This window comes from Aplidium turbinatum, chromosome 16 (assembly GCF_918807975.1).
Source record: "Aplidium turbinatum chromosome 16, kaAplTurb1.1, whole genome shotgun sequence".
In the NCBI taxonomy this organism is placed as follows: Eukaryota; Metazoa; Chordata; class Ascidiacea; order Aplousobranchia; family Polyclinidae; genus Aplidium; species Aplidium turbinatum.
The window spans coordinates 15259987-15276763 of record NC_137487.1 but is presented as its reverse complement, the minus strand read 5'-3'; the positions used below and the strand labels follow the sequence as shown (position 1 = coordinate 15276763).

The following is a 16777-nucleotide window of genomic DNA, read 5'->3' as shown; positions in this document are numbered from 1 at the left end:
AGGATAAAGGTTCAAAACCAAACCAAATCAACTTGACTCTACCTCTAGTCTACTGTCGCAAAAATGATTGACCATTGTAAGCTAGATCGAGCAACAATAAAAACCAGGCGCTATTATTTTCAATATTTTTGAAACTGAACTGCGTCGTTGAAAGATTTCTGCAATAAAAAAACGTTGAACAAACTGAAAATGAGGGGGTGCTTTAGACGGCGTTTGGCCCCCAACTGGAGGTATAGGGGTGGTTAACACAACCGTAGTCAGATGTTAACATTCTTTGGGCAAAAATGTTGCGTTAACCTTGTTCGGACCGCAAGGGCGCATGTCATTAAAACAATATAAAGGAATATATATGTCATAAACCAATTGTCATAAAACAATATATATGACCTATAGCAGCAATATTAGCAATTTGTCACACAACAAACCAAAACAATAATGATGTAGAAGTTTGTTTTCAACAGAAGCAACGTAATCATTACAGATTCATATAAAATTCTAAAAATATAATACTAACAGCATGAGAGTAGGCCAGGAAAGGCTCTATACGATGGTTAATTAAAGTTTTATTATCTTTGAAACCTTGTAAAAGAAGGGATGAAAAAATTTTATGCCAATTTTGCGTTACAATTGGTTGAGCAGTTGTAAAAAAGACAACAAATAATTAGAAGCATACGACGACACCTTGAAGACTGGTGATGAAAATTATACGAGGCTAAACAGAAAGCGAATATTGAAAATTAATATTTTATGGACGCAACATTTGGAGATTGAATGATACACTGACACTGCAAGATAACCTGCAAAAAAGTGTTTGAATGCTGAGTTAAACTTTTAAATTAGTTGTCTGGTTAGTTAAAGGCCAAGCATGCTAAAGCCTGGCTGGTTTAATAGTGAGTGGACTATGCTTTTCTACTAGTATTTTCTGATTTTCTACTAGTGTTTACTGTATGGCTTTTGTTTTTATACAACAGTATTTTCAATCATTTCATACATTTTCAAGCAACAGAGGTTTACAATAATTATTGTAAAAAACAGTAAAGGTGAAACCGTGACAATAAAAAGAGACCAGCAAAATTATGACTGCTGAGTAGCTTGTTAAAAATTAGATTAGGCTACTTACCACCTAGTTTTATGAGATGTAATTTAGGAATGTACAGGGGTGTATAGCTTATTGTGAGTAAATGTTTTAAATCTAACTGGAGGGCGTTTAGTTCAGTCAACTAATACAGGATAACGTATTCTAGTTCTACTGTAGCCTATATTGTATAAATACAAATTATGTATCATCGTTTAATTTTTTACAGATTATTTACAAAAAAAAACTTTTCTATTTTTTTTTAGTTTTGCAAAAACACGATGTTTTAAAAGTTATGTGTTTTGCCGTGTGAGCACTATCTTTCCCCCTCTCGAATTCCACTAATGGCCCCCTATATTTAAGTTAGTGATGACGCTTAAAATAAGATGATGAAGCTCTACGTTAGGGCCGCAAATCTTTCAATGTGGGGAAAAAATTCACATTCATCATTTTAGCAAAGAGTAAACTAGGCTGCTTTCAGATTTTTTACAAAAAAAAATATTTTATAAGCTATCGCCTAAGCCGACATTGCAGCCGCTGAAATATGTAGAAAAAAATTAGGAAAGGATCAAATTTTTAAAGTTTATAAAATAAATGGATAAAGTTTGTAAATAGGAGCAATAATGCTTTTTTTTTATGAAGATACACAGTTTTATGACCACAACTGCAGCTACATGTTGCCTAGCCTACGTAACCAAATTCATCAAATTAAAATAGGAATTGGGTGAAAGTTAGGTTTAAAATTTAAGTTAGTCTACCATTTCAAAAAAAAATCACAATCACTCAAAGATTTCCATTATTTATTTCTTGAAAATTTGTATAGCCTATAGTGTGGTGTAGCCTTTCAGCAGGTTAGAACTTCGAGAATTCACCTGAGTTCTCCCCACCTTCAACTATAGCCTATAGTAGGCCTATATTCACGGCACATTTCACTTTATAGCCCATTTCCATTCACAGAGAAATTTATTAATTTAATTGCAACTGTAGGTTATTTGAGTGAGCAGTGTTCATTTCTGAATATTTGCCTGCATTGTTTTGTTAGGTTTTTGTAGCACACAAAAAAAGTTTTCCACTTATTCCACGTCTGAAGCTATGCATGCTCAATATCACTGGTTCGGTGAATAAAGTGTGGTTGATTATATCGTTCTTTTGTAGCAAACTTTTTCTGTTTCAAATACCCAAAAAACATTACACAGACTAAAATGAGTGGGCCTTTAAACAGCCGTGCCCCTTCTCGGCCGAAGGTTTGGGGGACAGTTAACACGGCTCTGCCCATATGTTCTATGCAAGCTTCATTTTATTGTTTTTTAGCGCCGATAAAAAGCAACAGGTTGACTTGGCTTGGTGGACTTGTCGGTTCGCGTATGCCCTGTCATTTAAACCTTTAGTTTTAATATTAATGAGGTTAAATGTAACCACCGTTTCAAGCTGTTGTAAACAGGTGGACGGAGATGACAGAACTATATTAGGGAAGTGTCATAGCATTATTTTTCACTGTGGACGACTGTTCCGCACTGAAATAGAAATTTTAATTTCCCCATCAAAAAAGCGAGTGATCTATTGAAGAAAGAATAATGCATTCATAACTACAGTAGGTTACTTACGCGAAAAGATCTCTTAATTGAAAGGTCTCTTATGTATTTGCACCGTGTTTGCTAGTAAGTTTTAGAAAGGTCATGGTATTAGTATAGGCTGTGTGAATTCAAAGTGATCAAAAAAGGTGAGCTAAATACGGGTTTGGTTAAGATTGTTTTGTTAGCGCAACATTATGACAATTCAAGACAACTATTCAAGCTTCAATAGTTATAATTTATCACTATCTCCAACAAAACATTCTCATCGAAAACTTATGTTCAACAAAAATGCAACATATTAGAATTTAGTGTAACCTATGTAATCGATCTAAGAATAACATGATTTCAAAGATTGGTTTATTTAAGCTCAATTGGCCTACTGTATAAGCTTCCCAGCCGTCTAGTGTTAGTGTGAAGAAAAGCACTGCCTTGTCAGCAAGTTTCTTGAAGCCATTGCGAAAGGAAAAGATAAACTAATTAATATTAGCCTATAGTTTATTTATAGCCAGAAATACATTGCGCAGTTGGATAAGTTATGATAAAGTGTGTTTCGCAAAGCGTAGTTTACGTATGCTCTTGCGCGTTTTGCTGATTTATTACGTTGTTTAATGTGGAAACTGATTATTTTCAATAAAATGTTTGTTATCACTTAGGCTTAAACGAAATTCAAGCAACTTTAATGCCGCAGTCGAAATTCTTTCTAATGATGTAGTTTATTTTATTTATTTTAGATTTAGTCAAGTAAACTTGAAATCAACCTTTTTCATAAAGAGTTAAAACTTTTGAAGGTTATTAAAACCCTTTACAAAAAATCAATATCATCAAAGGTTAAATAAATGTAAAATATATTGCTGGCGCTCAACCAAAACTCTTCCTTCAGGGTTCAATGACCACTTTATTTAATGATGCAGAAGGCAGTCGCACTTGTAGGTACTGGAGTGAAACTATAAAGTTACTCAAGGATCGAATCAAAATACCTTTTTTGCTGAATGAAAACCTCGGAAACGCTTCAAATTGCAGACTGTCGTTGCTCATGCTAAATGAAAGCTACGTGTTCAGTGACACAGACAGTGATTTGCTACAAATTTTGTTGCGTTTAGCTTAGAAACTAACATTTTTGTGTTTGCTCAGAACAGCTGCTAGTTTCAAAAAGTACTGACATGAATTTTTCGTCATTGCCTACCGCCACGTCAGTTAGCTACACAAGTTGTTGGCAGCAATTGAGCATTGGAAACAAAGAAGTCTTGAAAACTGTTATTTCGCTTGTGCTTTGGCTAAGCGTTTCTCTGAGTATAATCTGCAGCACTTGGTGTGCGACTGTAACATTTATCAACGCCAAGCTAAGACAACCAACTTGGATATTTAAGTAAGTAGCTTACCTTTGATCGATAACATAGTATCAAGTTACTGAAGCATAATACTTGGGTCTTTTTTTAGAAATTTGACAGTGACCGCTTTGCTGTCAAGGGCCTACCGTTTTGCTGTCAAGCAGTGACAGGGCCCACCGTTTTGCTGTCAGTTTGAAGTAGCAACATAGCGCAGCTTTACTTATTCAACTTTGTTTCCACAACCACTTGTTAATTTAATTTTTTTTTTTGTAAAGCAAGTTGCTGAAAATCACAAATTATCACATTGTTTTCTTATGCTGTAACTTTATGTATATAATAATCCAGCCACTAATAGTTTCGTAGTCTTCAGTTCATGATTCCATTACATAACGCTACCACTCCATTATCTTTAAAAATTTGCTTGTGACAATACAAATCGTATATGTGTGTGACGTTTATTGCTTTATACGCTGCACATATAACGATTTGCTGTCAAATCTTTGTAAAACCAGTGTTATGTGATGCATGTGTTTTATGGTATAGTAAATCAATAAATGGAGTCAAACAATAAACCTTGTTCATTGTTCAATCACCTCTATAGATTAAGCTACACACTTGATGTTTTGGTGTATGTAGCCTACCAGCTTTTTTCTTTTTTGTAGAAAGTTATCTGACGTCTTAATCTGCATTAAAACCCGCCTGCGGAAACAGCTCCAATTTCTAATTAAATTTAAGCTTTTAATGAAAACATCAATTGTCTTATTGGCCTTATATTGGGTGTGCTTCTGTGTCGTTCTAATCATAAAATTCAGAGCTTCCGTGAGCCGATGATTCAGACCTTCCATTACTTTCAGAGCTTCCATGGCCGTCAAAGACCTCATTTTTTGCCTGGCCATGACAGTGTGCGCTGTGCAAACCATGGATATTGACACCATGGAGATGCGAGGTGTTGGCGTAATAGAAACAAAAAATTACTTTAATTTGGTAAGAATATCATATTTTGTACAGTCTTCCTGCAGACGTTGAATCACTATAAAAAGAACATACTTTGTCGTCCAGGCTGTGTAACCTGTGTAATATCTGCAACAGCGAAAATGGCCCTTACCTTGTGTAATGTTCATTCTTTGATGACTTTACTTGCAATATCAGCTTTAATTAAGAGTTAATCAATCAGATTTACGAAAGCATTGACTCGTTCGGCGTTTCTCATGCGATAGATGAGAGTCATTCGAAATCGTTTTTGGATTACACTTTACAGATGCCTTTTACTCTTTCTATGTAACATAACGTATTAGTCTTTGATTAAGTTGGGCGTTGATTACATTGATTTATGGCTTTGCAGGTTCGGTATTTTATCTTTGCTTATGACTTCGACTTATCTGATTTATGCATTTTATTTTCACCAGACCCAATTCCTTTTCAATGTGATTTTTCTCACATGCATTGCTTCATCATTTGTCCATTTCCTTTTGATCAGTTTCGACCGTCACCAAGTTATATCCAGGCCCTTTCGGTAGGTATGCAATGGTCTTTCTGATTCCTATTTCGTTTGTTAAGTTGTTGGCAGTATAGTTCACTTCTTTGCCACTACTTTGCCATACTGTATTCAGATAACTGTTGCCTGATCTAGCTCTTGGAAGAAGTTAGTAGTGAGCGATTTGTGGAAACGTTGGAATAAATGCGGATTATGACTGATAATACCTTGTGATAATTAGCTCATATGCACAAGTTACATCTTGATTGCTTACAATAAGCTATCATTTTAATAGGCTATCATTTTCAGCAATTCCCTGCAAAGTCATCGTGTGGCCGTATCACAGTACGTATACCTGCTTGCTGTCATACGCTACGTTTTAGTGGCAGGTTGTGACAAAAGGCTAAATTTAGAAATGTTTACGGACATGCCAGTCGAATCAAATTGCTGTTTAAATAAATAACCATTTCTTATTTCTAAGTAATTGGTCCAAGACACGAAATCGCAAGAATAACACTGGCGAAATCAGCGAAGTGGGATATGCATTTTGCATGTTTCTGTTCAACCATGCAGAATCGACATAAAAGTTATAAACGCTGTTTTGCCATAAAAGCTGAAAGCAGTTTGATACAAAACTAAATAAAATGAATGATGCTGTAAAGTTTAAAGAAGTAAAGCGATCAGTTTGTTTACCGTTATAGGATTAACTTGTTTTCTAAAATCTGCTTTGAAATTTAAATGGACAGTTGTGCTTACAAAAGCTAAAGTTCTCAAAAATTGGGAAAATAACTTCTAAAATTTTTTACTTCAAAAATAATTTACTTCAATCAGTGAACCAATCTACTAAAATTGTGTGTTTCAGTTATCATAGTGGAGAACTTCTTCCTTCCAAAGTTGCGTGCATATTAGTTGCATCCGGTTGGGCGTTTTGCTTGGTCATCGGGCTTAGCGTTGCTTCACAAGCGCTAGAAACCGCTGAGCGAAATAAAGTCTTGCTCTTCTCCGGGACTCTGTTTCCTCTTTACCGGCTTCCTGGTTTGCAGAAGTTGCTACTTGGAGGGGGAATGGTTTTGTTGTATTTTCTCACCGTTGGACTGCTATGCATCGCTCTTGCTATCGTAAGTCATGACCAGGGGCGCCGGAAGCGGGGGGGCAGGGGGGGCGGATGCTCCCCCTGCCCTCAATTTTTCTGCAGATGGAGGGGCAGGGGGGGCAATGGTGCCCTTTTAAAGTCATGTAAGCAACTGCACATTTTACAATATAACAATTTCTGCTATTCGCTTTTAACCTAATAATAATCTTTCATTTTTGTCTCAAAACAATATTTACGGCAGAAAATTTTGCAACACAGTACAGGCCTTTTTTTCGGGAGCTCCTTCTCGGCGGCCAAACCTGTGGGCTTGGAGGCCAAAATACAAAATAAAAATAACGATAGCACAAGTAAATAGAATTAAACTTGCAACAATGCTAAAATGATCACTTAGCGTTGTTGAAGTCTGGGCCTGGGCGACGTCCTACAATAGAATCGTTGCACCACGCAATAACTGCTTTATCGGGATTGTAATCTAGTACTGAGGGACCATCTAACGACACTCGCACGAGTGTCTCCAATGTGGCTGATTTTAACGAAGTTCGCCACTCCCCTAGAATTCTTTTTAGCAACGAAAAACAACGCTCGACATGATTGTGTTGACAATGACGACAAGGTAATAAAATAAGTATTTCAATGATGTGAAGGACATTACTAAATAAAGCATAATTTTTGCAAAATATGATCAAAAAATGTTTTCCCCTTGGATGTCAACTAACCTAGTTCTCCTTTTTAACAACGATTCAATGTCCGACAACATCGAATCGACATAAAAACGACAATATTGCCAGCCGATGTAATTTAGCACTTCGGATTAAGACTTTGTTAAAATAAACGTCGAGAATTACAAACAAGACTTACAGCGCTGGTGATCGCAGATGGATAGATTCCATCAATAACAAATATCCCCGCACAACGCAACAGTGGCGATTATGACGCGCTGACCTAATTTTGCGTCACTCTTTGATATTACATATTTTCGACAGTTTATCCACGATCATTCTATTGCGAAATTAAATATTTGGCTAGAAGAGACCGGCGGCCAAACTTGGCCGATTGTGGAGGTAGCACCGGTGGTCATTCAAGCACTACTTAGCGGCCATGGCCACCGGCTGCTTTAAGGCTTGACAGTAGGTTACATCATTATAACATAGCATGATGCCCTTCTTTGTATACTGGACACTTGTAGGCTATCATTACTCAATACATAGTGAGCTGATAGATTAGCATTATCGCTATATCTTATCTTAAAACTTGAAAAAAAATTTGCCTTTTAGTAAAAAAAAGTGCCCTTTTTTCGTAATCTTGCCCCCCCAATCAAAAACCGTTCCGGCGCCCCTGGTCATGACCAAGCATCCAAGTAACAATTAACTTCCTGTAGTTAGTTTAGGTTCAGTATTGTTACATAAACTGACGGTTATCTGTAATATGATACAGTTAGGTTTATTAAGAAGTGTTTTTACAAACAGAGATAGTAAATCGTTCGTTAAAATTGAAATTAAAGATAGTTTTACTGATACTGTTTTTGAGTACATGGCTAAGGTATTGGTCGAAGTGAGCCTCTAACTAAACAGGGTAACGAGATACGAGCTAATTTTTTTGACATTCGGCTTTCGGCTTGTTGATGGATTAATTTACAAAGAATAATCTAGACATGCTATCAAGTCTAAGCCAATGTTATGCAACCCGAGCCAAAGAAGTGTCCTTTTCTGAGTATTTTTAAATATTTGTACTGTATTGTTGTTTGCATTTCCTGTTTATACGAACCAACATTGTTACAAAACAATAAATGCTGCTAAATAACTGGGCCTACACATTTTAGTACAGGCAATAAAAATTTTATTGAGAGTTTCTCTAACAATTTTTTTCACTTTGCTCTCGGGCATATGTTGCATTTTACCTCGAGCCAGAGCATTATGATGCGACACTCTATCAAACGACAACTTATCGAAAATAATTTTTACTTAACAATTTAGCGAAACAACTTTTTATGAAGAAAATTGATAACAAACAAACGCAATTATGGCGCCAGTTATCGCACAAAATGCTGTTTCGATTAACGTCTTGTTTCGAAACAGTAGTCAGTAGGTCATACAAGATCATTGAAGCACGTGAAAAAGATAACACCGTGTTGCATCTAATGAATATAATCGGGTAGGCCTATATACCTTTTTGCTGGAAAACAGGCATAAAATTACTCTAAGTCTCGACTTTATAACAAAGTTTCACTTGTTCACTGTTATACAAATGAGTTATTAATGTGTTGATTATGGCAGGCTAGTGATTAGGAGTGCCCATCAATCTGTTTGCACTACCGACTAATTTTACCGTATGGACGCCATCGCTGTAATGAAATATTGATCTTCCACGGATTTGTATTTGCTTGCAGAACATCAACAGAGCCAAAGTGCGGAAGGCGCAGTTATTAAACGGTGGGGAAGCCCCAGAACCATTACGCAGCCGAAACAATTCGGTTTGCCACGTCAGTGGGAGACGAACTGTCAATCAGACGTTTGAACCACACGGCGATAATTCTGAAGCAGAGGCGAATGAATTTCTAATGTCTGGAGGCGGAGGGTTTGGTAAGCAACTTTTGTCAAAAACTCGGCTAAACTAACAGATTTGCACTAGGCTACAGCATTTGCAAATAGATCAGTAGCAGTGGCGCCGGCAGGGGGGGGGCAGGCGGGGCAGCTGCCCCCCCCAATGTTTTGGGCATCATCTTTTTTTATTTTATTTTTTTATTAATACATATTAATATTATTTTTTTAATATTTGGATCCCAACCTCAAGTAAGTCAACTCAAGTTGCAAGGGGGGGGAAGGTAAAAGCTCTCTCTTTAAAAAAAAGTATGGAAAACCTTGATGACTAAATTGTACAGTAGATAAAAAGATTTTCTACAGAAGCAAAGATATAGACTTTTTAAAGTTTTAACTAACGTCACATTGATGTAAAAAAATAACAACCTGTTAAATTTTTGATACCTCACACTCCCATGACTTCTTCCGCGCGCATTTTAGCATTGGTTGCTTGCGGTGATTCTTTCACATAAACAAAACGTTTTGTTTCAGCAGTTTTGAGTTGTTCGATTCTTAAGTTGTAAAGGAGACTCATTTTCTCCAATATTTATCATTTATGTTTCTTCTTTAATCTCAGCAGAGTATAAAACTTGTAAAAGTTTTTCATCCATACGACGTCATAAATGAAATTATATCTCAAATCGGCGTAATGGCGTGACATCATCTAAACATTTTACAGAATAATAAATTAACAAATTCGATCGTCAAAAGTGGTTTGGTGGTGGTAAATATTACATAATGAAAAAAATGTGATAAGGTTGGAAGACATTACGTTATGTATTTTCAATACAAATATGAAGTTTAAAATTTATTCTTTTGTTCATAGTCGTAATCCACCTTCAAAGCGGTACTACAAAGAACAATTTTCGATAAGGGGGGCATCAAGAATAAGTCGACATGACTTTTAACTCTTAGAAGGCTGGGCTCCTGGAGTCTTGCTCAGTTTGGGGGGGGGGGGGCTGTCAATTCTTCTTATGCTTTAGGAGTGATATCTCTGTTATTTTGGCACGGTTTCAAAATTTGGGATTCACTTTGTAAAATTATTCACGCTGAGCATATCCGAAAATTAAAACTATGTGAATTTTAGAACTGCTCATATAGCCTACGTTGAAATGTTGAGGTCACTTATGAGTGTAATTTGTAGCGTGAGTTTACACATTATTTTTTGGTAGAGTAGTGAAGAACGTGCATAGTAATGTTGTGATTAATTTTTTTTACATTATTTTACACACAGCCAATGCCCTTTACGCTGTGAAACAGTTAGGATTAACGAGACATGGGCCAAATTAATTAGGCTACTTTCATCCAGCTGATGGGAAAATGTTTCACAATAGAATATGAAATATTTCAGAGGATGTGCTGAGAAATGCCTTATATCTTTCAATTTATAACCTTTATTCGCTCAAAATTTCAGCTCAATAGAGGTGAATAAAAGTTAGGAAAAGTCAAGAAATCTCGTAGTCGCAGCCTCAGTGGTTTTAGAGATACAATTGTTGATACAAAAAAGTTGAATTGACAGCCCCCCCCCCCCCCCAACCTACAAAGGGTTCGCATTGAGTCAACAGATCTATGCCTTAAGGTTTACGTCAGCTCCGGAGATCAGTAAAATATAAAGTTGTCATCTTCAGTGCAACAAGACCATTGATTGATTGGTTTAGTGAGGATTCGTAGTCCCATTGCTTTCATTTTGAGTGATCATACTGATTTTCAATTTATTCCTACAAGACGTTACGTAATGAAAAAATATATAACTAAGGTCGGAAGACATTACGTCATGTCTTTTCAATTCAAAATGAAGTTTAAAATTTATTCTTTTGTTCATAGTCGTAATCCTCCTTCAAAGCGGTAATACAAAGAACAATTTTCGATAAGGGGGGCATCAAGAATATGTCGACATGACTTTTAAGATTTACGTCAGCTCCGGAGATCAGTAAAATATAAGGTTCTCATTATCGTGATTGTAAGCCGCGGGAAATTTTTTCTCTAAAAAACAGATTCCCGGGAAGCCAAACATTTTTTTCAGCCCTGGTAGAAAACAAGAGAAATTAAATAATATACCACTGTCTTGCATGTCTTGCACCAGTGGCGTAGCCAAGGGGGGTTCGGGGGTTTCAACCTTTCAAATTGAATTTACGGATGTTAATACATTGTTTACAAGAAAACTTTTAGCCTATAATGTAATTTCTCGTCAAACTGTGCAAGGATACAAGCCATCTGCAACTGCTGAGATCGCTTGTTCGATATAAATTAACATCTAAACGGCTATTCGTTATACAAAACTTGAATATATCAGATATAGCCTAAAGTAACTTCATTGTCTCAAAGCTTTTTGTTTGACACTCATCAAGATGTATGACCTCTATGACGTTACATTTTCTAAACTTTGGGTTGACTTCAGAGCATAAAAGTTAGTGACTTACCGGAATAAGATCGTTTTTTGAATCAACCAAGGAGAAAATTGATAAATAATAAAACTGTAATAATCTCGCAAAAAAAGCAATCAACCTATGTCTCTAAAACAAAGTTTGCCTAATTTTAAACAAAACTGCATTAAAAGAGCGAGTTTTGCCAATACCAAACATTCAAATATCTTAGTCTGGAATTAGCAACAAGAAAACATAGATCTTAGCTTTATTTCCGAAAAATGCCGAAGAAAACATGATCTTATCATTTTGCTATGCCACCGGACAGCACCATTTTACAGAAATATTCATACCCACAATTTTGTTGAAAATGCTCTCAGAATGCACCAAACTGAAAGTAATTTTTCAAAATTTTCTGGGAGAGGCCCCCCAGACCCCCCGCCGCTAAGTGTCGCCTTCGGCAAACACGCCATCGGGCTTCGCCCGCCGGCTGTCAACACCCCCCCTTCAAAATTTTTGATTATGCTACTGTCTTGCACTGTCAATATTTTGCCCCCCCAATGTTGAAGGTCTGGCGGCGCCACTGATCAGTAGAGGAGTATTGTTTAATTTTGTGGTTTTTCTTTCAACAAATGTTGTGCAGCTTCTTTGTTTACATTTAGCTGGTTAAGCTCATAGGTTCGGACTATTTGAATCTGACATAGGATAAGTAATTTGTTACAGTCAATTTTTTCGAAACTAGCTTACATTGTGCGATCAATTGGATGTCGTAGCTTACTGTTCCGTGCAAGTGTTCGCAAAATTCAAAATGAAATGAACTTATCCACTAAGAGAGTACGTTTCCAATCTCAGCCACTTAGAAGAATGACATGTACATGATGGTTGCTCAAAACTACGTCTGTTTCACGTTTGTCGCAAATGTGGGACTATCTTGTGGTTGTTTAAACCTCTTGGCCAATGGTCTGTCTGTATACTACTCCAGAGTGTCATTGTTTTTTGGACCACACTGAGAGGTCAACACGGTCCGTATTCTGTTCATTAGCATGGATTGGCAGAGGACAGAGAAAGAACGTTACTTTCTTTGTGAGACTGTGCCTCAACACGAAACTTAGCCTAATGTCACAATTGACCGTGCGGACAAAAATTACATGACCTGAAAACGATGAATCACTAAACACATTTCAGTGACGTTCTTTATCGTCAGGTTTGCGTCCCAACGCAGAGCGTCGTCCAACAGATTGCGTTCAAGAAGTGACTATCTTCACACCGGTTCATTACCGTCCCAGTCTGCTGCGGCGCATTCGCGACATCTGGTCTTTATATTCTGCAACAATTTGTGTCCTTGCTTTCACTTTGCTTTTGGTCATTCCTTTTGTCGTTCTTGTCCTAGTTGACCCCCCTCAAAGCACCTTTTCAGGTAGGTAACTTAAATTTTATCACTTTTAAAATAATTTTTTTTAGCGTCTTTGCGCTTAATATTTTCCTGTCTCATCACAACCTATTTTGTTTCTTTTGTACACTGTTTTTTCGATGTTCTTGTGTTAAATTTTTGCGGACCTTTTTGTATGCATCAACGTTACCAAATTTTACGTTCATGTTTTTGCAAGAGACGGCCGGGAACAAATGCGTTGCCATTACATTGATTTAAAGTCTGCAGATATTTAGACTCTGCAACTGTTCGACATTGAATTAATGTAGCCTAACAATGATCCAAGAAGATCGTTCCTTCTCAACTGAGCATATCCTTGGCCACAGATAGTTTAGTTGTTTTCTTTCCACAAAAGTAAGGATTCAATTGATTAAAAAAAGTAATGGTTGAGAACTATGTGGCATGAATTAGTGGTGCGATACTGATGAGCGCAACGTTATGGGCGAAACACGTGTCTATCGCTGTCAATTCATGCAACACTCGATTGCCAACAAGCAACGTATTCTTTCATTAGCTTTCCATATTGAGCAGACCTTTTTACCAGCATGAAATATTCAGACAGTGACGAAAACCAGCAATCAGTGATCAAGTAGCAAAATCGATGCTTTTGACGTGTGCAGACGTTGAATCAATGCGGAAAGGACCGATTTCGCTGGTCGGGATAAGATATTGCATTTCCACCCAAGTCCAGCTGCGAGATTTAAGTTGAACTGAGACATAGTGGCTCAGTTCAACTTAAATCTTGTATTATCAAAACATTATCTTTCCTTTTTGATGAGATTATTTCATTTTTGACGTCAATATTCTGCAAAAGTGGGTTTTTCGAGATTTCAGTTTGATATTATGCACTGACACTGTAGAGTAGATAATAAAACTCAAGTAGTTTATTCAGTTGGTCGTCGACGTCATCGAAATCATAGACTAATAACGAAATTTTATATTGCCTTTCAAAAGTTTTTTTTCTCATCCATTCATTCATGTCAATATTGAATTTTTATTCTCTTGTTATATCAAACCAATTCTGATGACTTTTATTTCAAGTTTGGTTTCATTTTCAGCCGAACAAAACCTTGTCGCAAGATATAATTAACTTCCTTCAGTGAAAAAAAAAACATGTTCAGAAATCGAATAATTTTGATATAATTATTTCCCATTGTCGAACGTGACACACTTGTCAATACTACACGCCGTGCATGTCACATTCCTTGTCCTCCGAAATGCACTACAAGCTAGTTGTAGGTGGTTTTATGATAGTCTTTGTGTTGTTTTACTGTATTCTCGATTCAAATGCAACTCAAGTTATACACTTGTAGTTATTAGCCCACGTAACAATATACACTTTGTATACAGCAGCATGGACGGTCATCGACAACACTTATACTAATAAATAATATAATCAATTTACTTGAATAAAAATTATGCAATGCAAGCAAAACTTATTACCAAGCATGAGATAATGCACTTCACTACTTGCAATAAACTCTTTGCACCCAGATTGAAATGTTTGTAAAAATTCATCAGATTTAAACACGAAAAAGTGCCAATGATGCAAAAAGCCTAGTGCCTATGAATAATTTAGACGCTAGCTTGGCTAATGTCTTGCTCGTGGGCAGGCAACAAATTAACTAAGAATCATCTTTTGAGCTCATGTTTCGCAATGTCATATGTGGTTTCTGACAACAAATCAACCGTTTTTTACATTGATTTAACGTCTGCAGACGTTGAAACAATATTAAAAATGGCTGATTTGCTGCCATAAATATTGACGAAAGTTCATTTTAAAACTTATCTCTCTTTTTGATGTTTTTGTTTTAACTTTACTGGTGCGGTGACAAAATTTCTTTTGTCCTTTTATGCTCTGTCCTTTTATGCTACCTTTTTTTACCAATCGCTGAAACGATGTAACGAAGTATTAAGGCAAGTTATTTAAAGCTCAGTACCAAAAATACTTTTGCAGGTAAAGTGGTTGATGACATAATGGTGTACGAAAAACCACGATCCAGTTGCATCGGTGTGTTGGTGATGGAATTATTACTTCCCCTTCAAGGACTCGCTTATGTCATTGTATATCTCATAATCGATGACGTATTTCGACCCTTCTTTCTCCTGCCCTTCGCCAAGCTACACCGCAAGGTACAAATCAAGGTCGCCATGATATTAATGTCAAACTAAGGTTGTTCGATAACAAAATAAGCCGGAATATTTGGTTTCTACACAAAACCGTCATTTTTACAATGATTCAACATCGGCAGATGTTGAATCTACAATTTGCAGACGTTGAATCAATGCAAAAATGACCAATTTTACTGTCTGGGTCCCTGTTCATGTTTTGATAATACCGATTCATGTGCGTGCCGGTAACCGGAAGATTTCGTTGCTTCATTTTTGCTACTGACGATGTTGCAGTTTCGAACCCAACATGAAGCTGAACCAAGAAAGAAAATCGTGAAGCGAATTCCCAAAAATGATCAGTTAGTTCGAAATGTACTTTGAAGCCTATTTCAATGCAGGTAAACGCGTTTCTTCGACCAATGTAACTTAGGTCATTTAATTATATGTAAAAATAGATTTGTTAATTTTTAATCCAGCTGTGTCCGCCCACAGATAAAAACCTCTTTTCGTTACTTTTTATTGACGAGCTTTTTAACCATGAAATTTCACTTCTAAAGCTCCGCTCAACCGATAGTTAATTGTGTTATTTTCCCAGTGGAATATCATGGCACTATTCCAATTGAGATTTGCGTCTATTTTAACGAAGCAAACGTAGGTTAACGTTGAATTAACGTTGCGATGCCAAGGGCAAAGAGTTTGAACTTTGCTGAAAAGAACAACCACCTTCAAAATCAAATAGTTAAACTGCTTTTGATATCAAGGGTTATAGAGTTACAAGGAAGCTGTTTCATTTCAACCTATTGACTTTAATTTCTTGTGTTTAGGTCAAAGATGTGGAACAACGTCGGTCTCATGCTGTCTATGAACTGTTGTCTTGCTTTATTATTCAATAAATCCACTTGAAGTATTTACCTAAGCACAGAAGCCATAGTTTAACTGGGTCAAGTGTAGGTAAATATGATTCGATGGGCCCATTCCTTGGATGTATTCCGCAATTCGAACAAAAAATATTTACAAATGGGGCCAAGCTACCACCTCCGCACATTCATGCCCACAAACATCAAGATTCCTGCTGTTATCCAACGTCTCTCATTTCAAGCAAATACAAAATAATTTGATTGTGTTTCATGGTGGTACTGTGGTCTTTTGTCTATTTAACAAGAGACTTATCTAAGGCGGTTTAGGGGAGAAATCGAACACCCAATAATTCATTATTCCCCAAAAAATGGGTTTCGGATAATATTACAAGGTTTTAATGACATTATATTACATGTTAAATGACACTTCATAGCTATTTGGCTGCATTAAATAACTATATTTACAAACTCTTTATTTCAAATATTAAAATATTTGCTTCCTCACAACAGTTGCTTTTGTCCTCCGAAAATTTTCTTTCTAGCTGTATCACTTTATTCAACCTCTCCAGCTCAAATCAAACCAGACAGTTCTAGGTGTTGATGCTTGGATTGTGTAATGCCTTGTGCACTGTCACACCCACGCTTTGAATAAGATGCGTTATTCAGACGTAATTAGTTGTTCTAGTTGCAGTGTTTACAGTTCTTCTGCTGCGTCCATGAATGTAAGTTCTTGTAAAAGAAAAATGATAATTGTTTAAGTTACACCATGGTTACACATAGACTTTGTGTCAAAAACAATGTTGCATTTGATGCAATAAAACATAGGAAATGCTGTCAATCAAAGCATCCACAGCGCCGTTTCATGACAGCTTGAGCTCAATGACACAAAATAATCT

At 36.5% G+C, this 16777-nt stretch overlaps 1 protein-coding gene across 1 annotated transcript; it reads left to right on the top strand.

Moving 5' to 3' along the window:
• Positions 1 to 3794: 3794 nt before the first annotated feature.
• LOC145785829 (uncharacterized) lies at positions 3795 to 16132 on the top strand. The gene is made up of 9 exons (XM_082597538.1): positions 3795 to 4015; positions 4832 to 4961; positions 5384 to 5490; positions 6314 to 6569; positions 8931 to 9123; positions 12688 to 12900; positions 14870 to 15045; positions 15319 to 15422; positions 15849 to 16132. The coding sequence occupies exons 1-8, from the start codon at positions 3810 to 3812 to the stop codon at positions 15403 to 15405; spliced, it is 1368 nt and encodes a 455-aa protein (XP_082453664.1). The 5' UTR covers positions 3795 to 3809; the 3' UTR covers positions 15406 to 15422; positions 15849 to 16132.
• The last annotated feature ends 645 nt before the right edge of the window (positions 16133 to 16777 follow it).